General features: G+C 45.2%; 1 protein-coding gene across 1 annotated transcript in view; it reads right to left on the minus strand.

Moving 5' to 3' along the window:
- LOC119169445 (trafficking protein particle complex subunit 11 gry) overlaps nucleotides 1-17,768 on the minus strand; it is a 153,520-nt gene that overhangs the window by 43,363 nt on the left and 92,389 nt on the right. Inside the window, exons 20-22 of the mRNA XM_037420514.2 lie at nucleotides 9,783-9,994; nucleotides 8,146-8,321; nucleotides 4,103-4,197 (exon numbers count right to left, since the gene is read on the minus strand). Of these exons, the coding sequence (XP_037276411.2) occupies nucleotides 4,103-4,197; nucleotides 8,146-8,321; nucleotides 9,783-9,994 (483 nt within the window). The remainder of the gene's footprint in view (nucleotides 1-4,102; nucleotides 4,198-8,145; nucleotides 8,322-9,782; nucleotides 9,995-17,768) is intronic.

Genomic DNA, 17,768 nt, shown 5'->3' on the forward strand with positions numbered 1-17,768 from the left:
CACAAAGTCTATGAGGTTCAATTTGAGAATGACGACATCGTGATGCACTACAGTCATGTTTTACTGGACAAGAAGCTTTAATTTCATGCGGAAAGTTGAGGCTCGCGCCCGGCGCCCTTCCCCACTTGCTTTCAGCAATTCCACCCCACATATCAAAGCCAAAATGTCCATAACCAAGGCACCAATGCTCCCCAAAACTCATGGCGCCCCTCGACTTCGCAATGCCCAGTTTAAAGGGGCCGCCAGAAATAGAACAGCAAAAGGAAAAGCATGTGATAAACAATGCTATCGATATGCAGAGTTGCATTACATTGACATTCTAAGAGTTGACGACTGTTGTGCTGCCTTAAAGACAATGAATTTTCTTGCTTTAATATCGTATTTACCGGCGTAATGAACGCACTCATATAATAAACGCACCCCCAAATTCAGCCATCAAAATTTGGATTTCTTTTCTCCCGCGTAATAAACCCACCCCCTACATGCATCCGCTGCAGTCCCGCTAACCGACATCTGGCGCCTCCTCACCCGTTAGATCTCTTCCGGGTTTTTTTCATTACTATGCCAACTCTTCGGACACCTTGACTTGCACTCTCCCCCTACTCCTGCCCATTGCCATGTGCCACATTGTTTGTCTTTTTATCGGTGCATGCCCCATCCCAGTCTTTTTTATCTGTGCGCCACAGCAGGGTTCACGAATGGTGCAAGTGTAGAGACATCGTAGCTAATAAGCACACAGCCAGCAAAGGTCAAGAAAATGCCAGCGTCAACCAACGATCGCTACCTGCAAATACGAAACTTTAAGGCCCAGGGACGTGCACATGATTTTTGAGCAGTGATGACAGGATTTGCTGTCGTGAAGGGTCATTTGTCGTTATCGCGTCGCAGAATTCTGAAAAACCAGAAAAAATTGCTTGTTGCCCAGAAAAGATCATCACGACTTCTGCAGCATAGTAGCATCCCCGATTTTCACTTCGCTTGTTCTCCGAACGTACAAGAACTTCTCATATGGAAGTGAGCAGCCGCCATATTGTGTCATTAATCTTGTTATCGACAGTTTGTTGTGATGCTTCGGGGGTAGCTTGCTGCAATTTTGGCTACTTGCTACAACGTAAACAGTGTCGTCACGATCGTCATGCGAGGTTGCCGTTAAGTTTGCAAAGTGCGTCGTGGCATAGTAGCGGACGCCTTCGGGCGCCCATCGAGATCACAGCACATACCACTGTTGCAGTTAAACGATTGCAAGGAAAGATGGCCGCAAAATGCTTTTATGGCGGGAGCGAGTGGCGCAGGGACAGCTTGCAGAAGATAGCGCCATTAACCATCAATGATGAGTAAAGTGCAACAAAGAAGCTGTTTCCAAACAGTCTACGCGTATGTCAATAGTGAAAAGCTAAGTGATCTAACTTTTTTTAAGATTACCGCATTTCTCGCTCCCCTGAAAAAGTTTTCATAAAATTTGTTTCGCATAATAAATGCACCCCCAACTATGCTCCGATCTTCAAAGAAAAGAAGTGCGTTCATTAGGCGAGTAAATACGGTATAAGTATTTCCATTATTAACCAACACAATTGTATATAAGTGGCCGTCTCTTACCAGTGACCATGTTTTGTTACATTTGCTTCAAATTACAGCAGTACATATTTTTCTCAATTGCAGTGTTCTCATTTCTGAGCCTTATAGCAGGTAACGGGGTGTTGCACATGTGGTGTCACTTCTTCCCAGTGCAGCGTAGTCCACCAGTAAGTGACACACGATGAGTGTACTACATTCGTGGGTATATTCGCAAAAAAAATGAACGAGTGACAACGTGCAAAGAGAGCCTAGCATCTCTCACAAGTACACATGCAGCAGCCGCGCCCAAACCACACGAAAGTGAACTCACTCAGATGACGTGTTTTCAAGAAGGCTGCTTAACATCATCCTCCTTTCTACATTAAAAACAACTGAGAAAGCTGTCAAGAGGACTTTAACAAAAACACCACAGTCGATGACCTCTTTTAGATTGTGCTTGAAAAGTTGGAGTGGATGCCACTGCATCTTTTAAGTTGCACCGTTCATGATTATAATGTGATGGCTAGAGTAGTGATGTTTCATATTGTGATGAGAATATCCCTTACTTCTCTCTTTTTTACAAAAAAAAAAAAAAAACAATCAGGAGCTTTTTGAAGGGGTGGAAAATGCAAGAAAGAAGGTGAAGTTGCTGTAACATTGTGCACTCTGTTCTCGACTGATAGTCACCGTGAAGACTTGTATGGTGAACAGTGTAAAGCATGGGTACTGTTTTTCAAGAATGTCTTTTTTGTAACTAGTTGCCAACACGAGTACTGTTTTTCTAGAGCGTTTTTCGTATTACAGTAAGTCAAATTGTTTGAGGCTTTTACAGACATTTTTGGGTCAATTCTCATCTACGCAAGACAGCTGTGATTAAAATGGTAGAGAATGTCATAAAAACTATGCTGAAAATGCTCATTCACCTTGATCTTTTCCCCTTGTAGGTTAAACGCAATGCAGACAGCTCAAACATAGGCAGGACATCATTTCTTGGCAAACTTGCAATGAGCAACGCATCCGGATCACTCTATACAGTTGAACTTGTGCGCATTCACCTACCGTATTTACTCGATTCTACCGCGCCCTCGATTGTAACGCGCACCCGATTTCCACCGTGAAAAAAAAAAACAAAAACAAAAAAACAAACGTAAGACATCGATTGCAACGCGCACCCATTTTTCTCGCTGGCCCGCACGATCACACCACTCGAAAAAACGACTCCTTTCGGGAGCGTCTTCCATTTAAATATGAGGTACGGGCGAAGCTTGTGCCCACCTGACGTGTAACAGAGCATTGCCGTCACTGTAGTTTTACCGTGGACCAATGTCAGCACGCAAACTTGCTTCGCCCCTTTCTTTTCGACGGTTGTGGTGCCAGGCATGCCGAAGTAAAGAGGCGTCTGATCGGCATTCCCGATTTGCCCAAGCAGGTAGCCGTTGTTGCGCCGCAAGTTTAGGACGAACCTCTGAAAACTGTGAAGCTTTTCATCGTACTCCTCCGCAAAACTTTTCGCATATGCATGTTCCCCTTCGGAGGGAAAAGCGTTTCCTCTTCATAAAGTTAGTTAGCCAGCACCTGCTCGCTTTAAACTGGCTCCACATTAGACCTTTTTCTAAGACTAATTGCATAGCCCGCACTTGGAGCAGTTCTGTCGTCACGGGCCGCTGTGCCGCTCGCTGCTCAAGCACATACTCGCCGAGCAGCTCTTTAATTTGCGGAAACCGACCCTGCTGTGGTCCACTGAAGCTTTTGCGTGAGCTTTGCTGTCGACATTCTTCTGCTTTTGTTTCCGCCGGTCCCGCACGCACGTTTCGGGAACTCCGAACTACCTCGACGCGGCCCGATTTCCGTCCGTTTCCGCACACGCGATGGCTTTTCTTTTAAAAGCGGCATCGTGGTGCACTGGAGTTTTTGGAGTCGGCCCTTCCACGCCGTCGATGCTAATGCACTACTAGATGACGGACTCCTCAGCACACGTACGAAGTGCCGCACATGGGAAACACATAGGCAGAAATGGCCGACGCGCCATGCCGACGAACGTAGGGAGCGGCCATTTTGGATTTGCCGATGGCAATAGATTGAACGTATTTTTTTTGTTCGTACTCGATTCTAACGCGCATGCGATTTATGAACTCGCTTAACCGGAAAAAAGGTGCGCGTTAGATTCGAGTAATTACGGTAAGCAGTCCACAAATGAGAATGATGAATGTTTAAGTTTTATAATAGTACAACAAGAAAGTCACTGCAAAAAACAGCCAAGTAGACCAGCATGGTACTCTGCCATAGCAGACGATGCAGTTAGAGTAGCGCAAGCTCTGACTTCGGCGCCGCAGCCGCCGCTAGTACTCGCGGGTGCCGTTCAACCCACCCTGCTTTGCTGGCACAGATGCAGAGCATTGGAGCTGAGTTTATTCTAGTAACAGTGGCCTGTGCATTAACATTGCATGCGTATAAACAATACAAGAGAAGTGCCTGCTATATCGAGGTCACTGCAGGGCATACCTCAGAGCAGTGTCCTCTCGGGCAAGTGACCAATGATGCAACTCACCCTACCCCCAGCAGGAATATCTTCGATTTGAAATCCTCTGATCTTGTTGGATGGTTGCTTTGGCACTGTGGGCGTCGGCTCACATGTGAAGTGGGCTGCCGACACAGAAAAGATTTCATTGCATGACGACAAAGGCAATGTAAAGCAGCAAGTTCAATCATCACAGACACAGCAGTAGCCAAGTGCAACACTAGGGTAGGTAATGTGTTTTTCCTACCTCCTTTTTGACGTTAGCTGCAGATTTTGCCGATCAAAATGTCTAAAAAGATTTCCATGTCGAACTACTGCTCCACATTTCCTAGTGGGCTTTGAGCTCTGTTGGTATTTTTAAGCACACAGTACTAAGCCCATTGGTTCAGACACATTAATTTGTTAGGGTTTGCTGTTGTTTAAACGCCAAGCAGCAGCTGCTTCAGACACATCTTCCACTGTCCTGGCCTCATTGTAAATATTGGAAGTTTTCAAGCAGGCCACATTACCTTGCACCACAAATGAAAAATTTCTGGAGGTTTATAAACGTCACTGCTGCTGTTACAACAACCTTTACATTTTATCAACAAAATTTTGGAGCGCTTTTTATTTATTAATTTATTTACAAAATAATGCCGGCATGAACTGTGAGCAGGGTGAATATGGTGCACAAGATAACAAGATAATTTGCACAAATGCATAAAAATAAGTTTTGCACAGGTTTTGCAAGTGGTTTCACACGTCAGAAGTATGGTAACATTTATTTATAAAATTGCAGTATTTATTTTTATGCTACAATTCATACGTATAGTTAGTATAATACATATAGCATATACTAATTTTAATAGAATATACTTGTTCCATGCTAAGCAGCTTTCTACTTGAGCTTGTTCATTCTCCATTAAGACGAGTACAGTAGACTCTCAATAAACGAAAATCTGTTAAACAGAACTACTTAAATGGAGCAAATGACTCTGCTATGTTTGGTTTTAGTCTTGTATTCTGCACCCTCGTTCATCTCTCAGTAAACGAAATTCCTGTTAAATGAAACATGTTTTTCCGAGCCCTTCGGGTTACATTTACTGAGAGTCTACTATAGTGGTGTCATGCATAGGGAACGGAACAAAGGATACAAGATGGTGACCCACACCATCACGCCCCCACATTACTATAAGTCTTGTGGGGTCTCGAAGTGGAGAGCGCCACGCTCTTGAAGTGAACGGGCACAGTAGACGCGGTCGGAACAAACCAAACAACTCATTTATTTAAGTACCTTTAAAACACCGATACCGCCGGCCAAATTAATATCCATATCGTGATCAACACACTATAACAAAGTTACACAATATTACACGACATTCAGAAAACATAACAAACACAAGAACACACTCCAAGGCAGCTTCACCAACACTTGAATTACCACGAGGGCCCATGGCAGACGGTCCGCAGAGCCGTCTACCAAAGACCCACCAAAGAGACAACCGTTCGCGCCAACCGCCACGCGCCCTAGAGACCCGCTCATCTCTCCTATCCCGCCATCAAGGTTTGCCGCCAGGCGCACAGCCGGCGCCACCATTCTAACCATGATGATGATGGTGGTGATAAACCCTCGCAAGCAGAACGCCATCTACCACTCGGTAGTTGTGAACCCAAAATGCAGCCTATGTGCGAAACACGTGCGCCACGAGGCTCCATAGTCTATATGAGCTGTGTGTTAGCACAGTTGTCACTTTATTTCAGAAAAAAGTAGTATGTCTGAATGACACAGCACACGTATGGTGATGTTTTCATGGAACGAATTTGCACTGCTTCCATCTGCAATGTTGTTGAGTCACCATGTGTACAGTAATGTTTTCTTTGGATTTGCAGTGCTCTAATGCACTGAATGCTGCTAAATTGTATGGCTGCAATGTGCATTGTTGGGAAAATGTATAGAAGGGTTCATTCACTCTCACTATTAAGGTGTTGTAGTTTGTGCTCTACATGCGTCATTGTGTTCTTTCTTCTGCAACATCCCCTGCACAATGCTGCTCATCTAAAAGGGCCTGTGACATGCAATTTTTTATGACAATCTGTGTAATGCAGATTAATACTTGTGGATTCACAAATAAGCTGGTGAAGCTTAATTACATTTGATTCAGCACTCAAGGGATAGGGTAAGCAAAACTATTAAAGAAACCATTTTTTTGCGTTATTTGAAATCTGCAGCCTTTTTTCAACCCAGATCAGTTATTTGTTTGTCTTAGTACAATTTTTTTTTTCTAAAAAATGTCACAATTTAAAACTTGTCCAACGCCATGCCCCCATTCTTATGCAGGGGTTTCCTTGCAGTTCCAAGCGTAATAGCCGTAGGGAGAAGTTACAGCTTGCAAGCTAGAATGCATCTGGCACATTCAGAAAAGAATGGGTCCAGAGCTGCGAAAACAAAAGAATGCAGAGGCATCAAGCTGTCTCAGAAAATCAGAAAATTTCTATCAGGTCGGGGATGTTTTAGTGGCGTCATCATCGGCAAGCGCCAAAACTATTATAGTTGGGCCATTAGAAGAAATAGAGCCAGCTTGGAGGGCATGCAAAAAGCTGTGCGGTTCACATATCTTCAAATGGCATCAAAGGATATCAACCGATCCCACAGCGCTTGCTTAAAGAATGCCAAAGCCTCGTGTAAATTCAACAAAGCCCAGTTATGTGATGAATCATTCGTTCATAAAGAACACATTCCAGCATCTGTTATTGAGGCTGTTAAGCCAAATCATCTGAAACTAGCTCATCCAGGTTTAATTGCTAAATTTCTCCAAGAGAAAACTTAGAACCCTAGTTGTTGGATTGTTGTGCGGGGGCACGCTACAAATCCAAAAAGAAATGTTTTCCTCGGGCACCAGACCCTGTAAATGTGCACTCTAGATGTTTTGTTCACTTTTAATGATAGCCGTATTGTCTATGCGTATGTGCTGAACCATGTTGGAATTTCGCCAGGGCACTGCACAGTGCAGGGCTTACGGGCCTATGCACCCCTGAACTGCGTCGACAGTACCGAGCTGATACGACTGCATAGCAGGCGACAAATTTGGCTCACCGGGCAAGACGTTTCAACACAAGAAAAAACTATATTTATGATGCGTATCTGGCTGGTAACGATTGAACGAGTCCGTAAATTTGCTGTTATCTCGTTGTACTTTTGAAGTAATACAGATTTTCAACTTTAAATGTGATTATCTTGAAACATGTTTTCTTTTGTACTTGTTTTTTTTTTTTTCTCAGCAACCACAGTATCTAGAATTGCACATTCCGGCCAGTATTTAGATAACGTAATAGAGATTATGCTGAAGCATAATTATTATTGTGTGAGGAAGTGCTCTTATGCAACACGATATATAATAGTAATTATCAAGTGATAATTAAACACCTGAAGTAACAAATTTATAACAAATTAGCATTACAATTTTCAGTGCTAAATCTGCTGCAGTAAGAAGTGAAATGGCTCATGATCACAATGATAGTGAAATAATTACTGAAGGTTTTATGGTTATGAAAAAAAAAAGGTATATAAACATCACCTAAAGTATATGGCAAGTAAGGCTTATCCTGTTCCCTTAATTTATAATTAAATATTTTTATAAACTTGCAAACAGCCTGAGAGCCGTGCAACATTGGCGAACTTGTTAGCCGTGACAGAACAGACAGCTTGCTGTGCGAGTGTTTGCATAACGGCAAACGATATCGTTCCATGGTGAGCGGTGCTTGACATCCAGATTTTTTTTTCTTTTAGCTTGGCACTGAAATTGAACAAATTTCAGCGGCTGAAAATTCGGTAGAAGGCGTCGTCTTCACTCCATGTAGCAGATGACATCACCGACACCATGGCTAAATGCCGGTCGCCAGTGGTGGGAGGGGTTTATAGCCAGAAACTTCTAAAGCTCGTTTAGCCCCGAAATACTCTTGCGCAGTCTACTTTTCATTTATGTAGAGACGCAATGGACCCTCCACCTTTATTTCCCGCTGTAAACCACAGATTTCTGAGTGACCCTGCCATGGCTCCTAAATTCGTGTTCAGGTATGTTGTAATGGCCACTCACTGGTGCTGTAGTACTTGGGGTCAAGGTCGTCGACCAGACCGATGCTGAGGCAGACGTCGGTGAGCGGTGCAACCTCCTCGCTCACAATGGTGATGGCCAGCTGGTAGAACTCGTGTAGAAGCACCGGTGGCTTGTGATCCAGCGACAAGGACACTTGGGGACGCCTCTGGTGAATCCTGTCACCAACAACAAGCACGGGACGTCACCTCTCTCAAAAGACGTCTTCGTTTGTAAGAGCGTGCTGTCACGTCTGTGGCTCTGCAAGTTGCCCCCTTTCACGGTGTCACCGTTAAGCCTAAGCCATTAGCCCCTAACGCTTAGCCAAAAGGCGGGGCATTACGGGCATTAAAATGAAGTAGCATATGGGACTATGCATGCCTACGCATGCCTATGCACGAGATTATGTTGCCACTCGCTGCCATGGCAACAGGTGGTGCTGACTGATGCTCCCTTGTCTAGATAGACATATATACCCAACAAAGTGTGCGCGGGGATAAGCACCGTCGTAGCTCAGCAGTAGAACATCGGACGCCTTATTTGAAGGTCGCAGGTTTGGATCCTGCCGGCGGCAAGTCATCTTTTTGTCCACTTCTCTTTCTTCACATATACATTACAATCACTTCTAATACCATCCGCTATACTTTCCTGGCATTATTGTCTGAGAGTTACTCATGAAGTTCTTATCGTGCTAAAAGTGTCACTTGGTTCTTTTATAATAAGAAAGAAATTTAGGCATGTCAGAACACTTCTTTACAATAAAGCCAGTGTCTCTATTCAGTTTAAGCCCCACCGTGGTTGTCTAAAGGCTGAGGTACACGGCTGCTGACCCGCAGGTCGCGGGATCGTATCCCGGCTGCGGCAGCTGCATTTTCAATGGAGGTGGAAATGCTGTAGGCCCGTGTGCTCAGATTTGGGTGCACTTTAAAAAACCCCAGGTGGTTGAAGTTTCCGTAGCCCTCCACTACTCATAATCATATGGTGGTTTTGGGATGCTGAACCCAACAAATCAATCAATTAATCAATCAATCATGTGTTCAGTTTAACCCTTCAAGGCACAAATTATGAATTTGTGCTAGACTACCTGCAATTGTGTCGAATGCACACAACACGTTTCCAAGTCGCTCAATATTACACTCTAAGAAATAAAAGAAGGTACGTAATATGTTGTTGTGTGCATGTTTCAATAATTATTCATAAATAAATATCTAATTATTATTATGCAGCCGGGCATGTTTGCTTTTATACATAAAAATAACCATACCCCTGACTCAAAATGTATACACAGTCTGTTATTGGTTGAAGTCATTTTGAGCAAAGAAAAATTATACTTTTGGTCTTGGTTCTGAACATGGCACAATGAACATCCGTTGAACAGCATACAACATTTGATGGGTCGTTCAGCATGCCGCATTCAGGACCAACGTCACCAAAGAGATCGGTCACAGTAGTATGCAGCGCACCGATGTTACGTAAAAACAGTGAACGTACGGGAAGTTCAATTCATCTAATGCACTCGAATGAAATGGCAAAGAGCAAGTTTCATCCACATATGTGGACAAAGCACCTGAACGGTTAATGGGTATGCCCGTCACTTCTCGATTCGCCACTGGAAATCATATACATCACTGTGCCCTAACCTAGTGGAGGCCACCTGTGGCAGTTGGTGAAACGCGACTTCCTCCCCGTGGCCAAAGGGCTTGTGAGGGATCGGGTCCCACGCCAGGCCCCGCCTGGCACCACCATTGTTTGAGCTGTTGCTTGGAGGCCATTCCCAGTTCCAGGCCAGCGTCAGACCGGTGGACGGCTCGGACGATGGAGGAGAGCCCAGTCGCAGATGCACCGAGCAAACCTTCAAACACACACATTGATGGTGGAGCACCCCATCACAGCAGTGAGCACCCTGAAATGGCTGATTGGTTCTGTCATCAGGTTGAAAAGAAAGGCAGCAGGTTCTACACGTGGTGATCTACCTTAATTATAGGGATTGTAGAGCAGTCTGAAGCAGTACATATAGTACAAGACTTACACACTGGATGTACAGTGTGAATTAAACGAAAATATTAAAAAAATGACTTATTCATTTGTGTCACAATAAAAACATGTGACCAAAAAAAATGATGAGGCTTGTTTGTTTGATATAACATTAACAGAAAGCAGCAGACAATGAAGGCAAGGAAAGTATTGGGGCATTAAGTGCACTGTTTCAAGTGTATTCTAGTAAATCTGATATAGATGCAATTGAAGTACAGAGTAGCCCATCTATAATGAACCCACTAAGAGTGAAATAGCAGTTATATTGAAGCCATATTGACTTCCCGTTCTAATTTCAGCATTTTCGATGTCTTTTAAGTCCAGTCTAAACGAAGTATATAAACCTACCTCAGTGAATATAGCACAGCGTTTTTTCAAGAAATAGAAAGAAAATGCCATCAAACATTCTTTTGAGCTTTCGCGCGAGTGAAAACGGTAAAAAAAACCCTAATTCTTGACTTCCAGCAGTTTCCCCAGTATCATTTTCCCTTTTGCTCAGTTCTTTGCAAAGACTTGCTTCACTGCATCATACGATCACCCGGCGGTCGTCGCCAAAACAAGCAAACGCTTTCTATTCTTTTTTCCAGTGCCAGGCCGGCCGACTGCAGGGTAAAAGGTTGCTGGTATTTTATCTTGTCACACTGCATACTACATTCCCTGGCTTGCTTCACAAGAACGCCGCCCCACGCTTTGAGCATTTGGCCATCCATGAGGCCATGCATAACGTTTCGTAAATATACACTAAAGGGAACTCTGGCGCTAGTGTCTATGGGAGCTGCAACGTATGACGCTTCAGCAAGCATGGGAATTGTGGGTATGACATGGATTTGCCTAGACTTCGTACTTTACGTTTTTACGTTCTGGCTTCACGTGACTTGAAGCTGCTTTGTCACAAAACAACAATTCACAAATGTGCGCCAGTTACGCTTCACCACCTTAATTTTTTAGGCTTACCACTTCAAATCGGGTCACAAAACCAAAAACGATTTGTTCTTTCCTTTAAAACAAAAACAAAACACAGCAATAAACGAAGCCACAAGTGCATTCCCCGCTCGCAAGCACAAAGACTAGGCAAATCGATGTCATACTTATAACGTACTTACTCGCATAACCCTCGCACTTTTTTTTGGTGGAAAACAGATGCAAAATTGGGGTGTGCAAGAATTAAGCGGAAAAAATTTTCAACGAAAACGTACAGAGCAAAAAAAAAAATGAAGTGACCACAAATCGGAATTCTCACACCAGCAATTAACATCAAGCTTTGAGAAGTACTAATTAAAATTTACCTAAACAATAAAAGCGCAGGTTCAACACAAGGCAAGATTTATTTGAGACACAAAAAGTGCAAGCAAATAGTCGAGAATTAGAGTGCTTATGGGCGTTGCGGGCGTAGTGGTAGCGTTTGTCACTCAACAGGAGCCCTCAAAAGGTAAGCGAGACGTCAATATTGGGCTGATGGCCATTTAACGAAATCGCCTGCAGTTGCCTTCTGAAGAAAAAAAGTTTACCATCAATCCCAGTCTTAGGCACATGGAAGGCCCAACATGTCTTGGTGGCTTTCAGCTGCCATCTCCAGTAGCGAACACAAAACTCGTCTACTCCGAAGGGCCTACTGGCGGCCCTGTTACCGCTGTTTAGTGCATGATCAATCACTTTCAACTTGAAAGCAACCGTGTAGGTTCCATATCGCCCCATAACGTAACAGATTACAGACATAACATACAAATCCCGCCGCAACGCGCACTTGCCACTTTGGCTTCTATTGGATTGGATTGAATCTCGGTGCAATAATAGTACGCTCTATGTTTAGGAGATGGTACCAGACAGCACACACTATCATCATCAGTGGCTAGAACGAGCAGATGACATTATTGCGGCAATTTTCGGGGTGTGATAATTACTCGAGGAAAAGAAAGAAATCGTATTTTTGTCAGGAGATGTGGGAGGTGCAAAAATTATGCGAATGCGAGGATTACACGAGTAAATACTGTAATTCCCATGGTCGCTGAAAGATTGCAGAGCTAGAGTCCCCTCTAGTTTAGGAAACTTTAGGAAACTCCATGGGGCCACGCCAGCCCAATTGGGCTGCCACATCGTGGTTTAAAAGCGAAGTAGGTGTGCTTCTAAATTGCTCTTTTTCCATGGCATGGCATTTACAGTGACGCCCGCCTAAGCCTGTCATGCTTGTTTGCGTGGTTGGCGTGGTTCGTGTACACAAACAAAGCAGTACAGTTCGGACAGCAGAAGCACTCGCACGCTTGCTCAGCTGTGTTCACTGATGAAAAGCTGGTCATCACTGCTCACTTGGACCTTCCCACGCTAACAGCTTCGTCTGCCTTGTGCACCAATGAACTCATTGACAATGTCTAGTCCCCTGATACCTGGAACGTCAACCTAATCCCCGACCAAACGAAAGGTGCTCTCCCTCAATGTGAAACGTGCCATTTTGGATGAAGTTCACAAAAAAATCGAGAAGAGTGACATTGCGCAGAAGTACTATGGTGTCGCCCGGTCCACTTTAGCGATGATCATAAAGAATGACGGCAATTTTGATGCTGATTTGGAGGACGACGTTGGCAGTGGTGAGCAGAAGCAGATCCGCACTGCCATTTGCGGCAATGTTAAATCGGCACTCTAAAAATAATTTGTAGATGCTCGCGCAAAGAACGTCCCTCTCAGTGGGCCAATCCTGCTTGCGCAGGCCGATAGTCTGGAGCTTGTTCTCGGCCGTGATAACTTTAATCCAGGCAACGGATGGTTGCAGCAATTCAGAGACGGCTATGACATCACGTACAAAAACACTGTTGGTGAAGCTGCATTCCTTGACGAGGACCGTCTCCAGTGTTGAATGGAGAAGCATAGGTGCTGCATTCTTGACACATACATCAAGAGAGATATCTACAACACTGATGAAACGGGGATGCTTTTTCAGTTACTGCCAGCAAAAATTCTCGTGACAAAGACTGATAAATGCATGGGAAGAAAAAACAGCGAAAACCACATCACGAAGTTGGTGTACGTGAACATGGCTGGCACAGACAAGTGACCCCTTACTGGTCGTCAACAAGCATAAAGAAACTGCGGGGCTTTGCAAGGTGCTGTCAATGCCAGAAGCGTACACACACAACACCAAGACATGGATGACGGGGAACATCTCCCGTAAGTGGCTCACTGACTATGGCAAGAAAATGAGCTCGAAGAAGCGCAAAGTGCTGCTTCTGCTCGACAACTGCAGTGCATGCCATGTCAATGCACATCTAAGCCCTGTCAAGGTCCTTTTCCTGCTTCCCATTGCAACTGCCATGATGTAGCCAATGAACCAGAGAGTGATCACAAACTTCAAAGTCCACTATAGCTGCCGTGTCGTTGAGTGTCTTCTTATCAACATCCGAACAGCTGATAACTCAGCTGACTTGAAGGTGCCACTGGTGAAGGCCATACTGGAGGGACATGAAGCCTGGGACGATCCTTCAATGCTTCCAAAAAGTGGGTTTTACGTGGAGAAGCAGCGCTGCCGAAGAAGAAACAGCAGCAGCTGGTGCCGCGGCTGTGACAAGCTTAGGGCAGCTTTGGGAGGCCGCTGGCAATGCAAGCTTTGTTCCAAGCCGGTCGGATTATATGGAATTCACTCTCGTGGATAAAGACCTCGTCGCAACTGCGGAGTTCACCACTGACAAACTCGCCACTAGTGTCTCGGAAAAGGAAACAATCGCCAATGTCAGTTCCTCAGGCCCCGAAAGCGATGACATTGCTGCACCTCAGTCCTGACCACTGGAGTAGCTGTCGCAGCTGTCGATGCAGTATTTGAGTTCCAAACCAGAGGATTGCGCTCAGATGGACAGTGTTGAGGCCAGGGTTCTAAAACACCTGCTCGTGAAACGCGTCCAGGGGAGCCTTGACCACTTTTTTCAGGGGGTATAAATAAAATTTTTTACTTGGTCTGCATATTGTCTGAACTTTTTATTAAAGTCCGGATATAGCGAAAAAGTGGTTATAGCAAAATAATGTCTTATTCCCACCAGCTTTGTTATAACCGGGCTACACTGTAAAGTAGACCAAAAGCATGTCGAATTCCAATGACGCAGTCGGAGCAAGTTTTTTTCTCCTTTAGGGGCAAGTGTGTTCCAATGGCAGAGCGAGGGCGGGAGTCAAGGGTTCCAATGTAAGAATTGGAGTGAATTCAGAATGGGAGTGACTCCGAGGAGCAGGAAAAGTTGCTCCACCAAAATCTGCAGAGAGGAGCGGAACTCGGCTTGCTGTACTCCCGTGACAATGATGGGACAGGGTTTTTGCCTACAGTGCGAATGACCGTTCGCCTGTTTGGGGGTGCCGCCACTGTCACGTGTTTTAGCAGTAATGGTGGACGACAAACCAACTGGGCAAATTAATTCGTCACAGAGTGACAGCCAACAACCCTGTACAAAGAATTCAACAGTGGAAATAGCGGGACGGAATACCCCACAGAAGGTATTCTGGGCGACTCAAGGACCTACGCTTCTACCTTGCTCCCCATAATTGCTGTGGCAGCGCGGATTGTGTTCTAATCACGGATTTGAAGGTGTTGCTCTACGCCCGAGTCGAGTGATCACTCACAGAGTCTGTCGGCTGCTCCTACTGCCCCACTGTAATTCAACAACAGTCTGCCATCAGCAAGGATCATTCCTGCAACCAATGCTCTTACCGAGTTATGGCAGCGGTCATCCCCTCCCCTCATACACTTTGTGAGGTATTTATGTAGACGCACATCCTGAGAGTGTCAGTCAGCAGCTCTGTTGTGTATACAGCAACAACTTGTTAACTCAAACTCACATACTATCTCGAAAAATCGGCTAAGTCGAAATTTTACGTGGCGCCATACATTTTCCTATACGCCCCATATATATATTTCCTTTTATCTCAAAGTATTTTGGGGTCAGATAGTGGATAACTGAAAATTTTGACTGAGAGTGGAGCGAAAATTCCACCGCTGAACCATTTCAAAAGATTCGTGCCATGCTGCCAAACCTTAAGTCCATAGATTTTTTTTTTTCTTATTTAGCCACACCTGCCACTACATTGATGCTTTCTACAAAGGTGCGAAGTCACAGCCTAGTAACATATAAACTTTGTCAAGCAATCCTGTGGCACGTCATGTGACACATGCGGGGAGGAGGGAGGCCTTCTGCCCATGCTTGGCATAGTTTTGCCTCGTTCGTTTTGTGCAGCGCACATAATTTTCCCTGAAATGTGATTACTGTTCATCTGCGCAAACCAAGCGGTATGAATTTTTCACTGACTGCGAGGAGCGGCAACTTAGCATAGCAGCAAGCATGTCATCAAAGCAGTGCAAGTTGCTAATGCTAACAGAAAAGTTGCCCTAATTAGGGAAGTGGAGAAAGGAGGCCGAACGAAATCAAGCATCGCCCTGTGTGAGCAGGATGTGGAGGTGACCGGAGAAATGACGAATGCCGAAATTGTTCTAACGGTCACTAACGTATGAGACGACAGCAATCACGAACCACTTCGAGAGGTGCCGACATCGTCTGAGACGAGAAATTTGCTGCGCTTGCTTCAAAATAAGGCAGTGGCGGGGAAGATCGAGTGAAGCGATGCATCAAGCAGCTGGAGGACGCCTTCCTAAGCCCGAGTATGACCGCAAAGCAGACGAGCATTAAGCAGTTTCTCTCTGCTAAATAAAATGGCAGTACGGCGAAACTCAACCAGTCAGTCTCTTATATGTTATTTTTTTTTCTTTTAAACCTGCACGAGAAGAAAGATAGAAAACTGCTGCTGAAGAGCCGGTTAGTAATAGTGATTTTTCTAAAAAACGGCAATTACCGTAACTTTCTTTTTCTCTCTTTTTTTTTTTCAGCCAAATTAGTTTAGAGGTCTCCTTATCATTTTATGTAGTGGTATATTTTGACATGTCAACTACTGCCGGACCACTGAGGGACACTAAAGTGGCAGACTGTCATGGACGGCCATTTTTGGCGACACCGCGTCACGGCAATTAACGGCCGCCGTACTCCCCCACTGACGGTGAGAACGGCAAGCGCATGAAAAGGAGCCGAGAAGTGCAGAATGGGGTGCTCTTCTTAGAACGTCGCCGCCGACGGTTGATCCTTTTGTAACTGCGGCAGCGTCTGCAAGGTCGTAGAAGGCCGCGGTATACCCCGAACAAGGATTAGACTACGAGACGCACCGGCTGAGAGCCAAACGGTTGACCGTTCCCACGGGGAAAAGCGTGGGAAACGCTCTGGTGGCCAAGCCGTATGACAACAATCCAACGGGTTGTCACTCTCGCTAGTTGAGGGCCCTCTCCCAATTAAAAAGGGGTGGGGTCAAAATATTTTTGGGGCTGAGTTTCCATCAATTAAACGCACATGATTGGACCCATGTAGAGGTCTCTTGTCCCCAAGAAAGAGAGCGAGGAGACACGAGGGGGATTTAAGCGCAGGATTTTGCCCTGCTAGGCAGACTAGTCGCTGACCAACATGGTGTAGAAACAGATCAACAAGCATCTCTTCTAGAGGTTTTTAGTGTGGCTCTGTATCGGCTGGCCACCTAAACTTAGCCGTTCGTCTAGTTGTGACGCGATATTAACGTCTGCAACGTAGACATCGGGACTTCGCCTCGAGTTAGCTCAACCTGCTCGAAGTCACCTGCAAGCACTAGCCTCCCGGAGCCACCAGCGTAGCAACACCGCCGACATCGCAGTCGTGCCAGAACTCTCTTCGACTTCTCGCATTCGATCGTCGGGGACACAACGCTGCCGGTCATCACACGTATGCCTTCACCTGTTTATATCTTCGAACTTTCTCCTCCGTAGTTCTATTGGTGTTAGTTTGTGTAGTTTGTAATAGTTCTCTCGCGTAAGCTGATTTATTGGTTTTATATGTATTTTTTTAGTTGTATCAAGTGTTGATGTATTTTGTTAATTGTATTGAAGTGTTGTATTAGATCCCGTGTGCTGCAATATCACTAGAGTAAAGTTTGTTTTGTTTCCTCACGTCTCTGATCTCTTCACTGTCTCTGCTTGCGTACGGAACGAACCAACCTGCTGTCATTCCCGTCGCCGACTTCGCGCTGGCGACGCTAGAGTGGCAGCTTGTAACAGAACTGGCATCCGCGAGACAGGACGTTCCGTACAAGAGTAAGACAGTGAGGGGTGAACGAGAACCGTGCGGACAGCGTGGTGATAGAGCCGCACAGTTGAAGCGGTTGCATCCTGCAATGATTGCGCTGTTTTTATAGTAGCATTATAGTGACAGTTGCAGTATGGAGTGTATGGATTTTGATAAGTGGATCGCGTACGGTAAACAGTTAGGCCTCGAGGGCACCGAACTGAGACAATGGGTTAAGGAGCAGCAGGAACAGGCGCAGGCGTTAGCCAGAGAAAAGCGAGCACTGGCCCGGGAGGAAAAGGAAAAAGAAAGGGAGAGAGAACGCGAAGAAAAGGAAAGAGAACGCGACGAAAAGGAGCGAGAGCGCCAGGAAAAGGAGAGAGAGCGCAAAGAAAGGGCGAAAGAACGAGAAGCGGCAAAGGAAGCCGGAGAACGGGAAGTGCGGTTACTGCAATTACAGATTTGCCTCAGTGAGGGTAGCAGGGTGAG

Source organism: Rhipicephalus microplus, unplaced genomic scaffold (assembly GCF_043290135.1).
Source record: "Rhipicephalus microplus isolate Deutch F79 unplaced genomic scaffold, USDA_Rmic scaffold_23, whole genome shotgun sequence".
Classification (NCBI taxonomy): domain Eukaryota; kingdom Metazoa; phylum Arthropoda; class Arachnida; order Ixodida; family Ixodidae; genus Rhipicephalus; species Rhipicephalus microplus.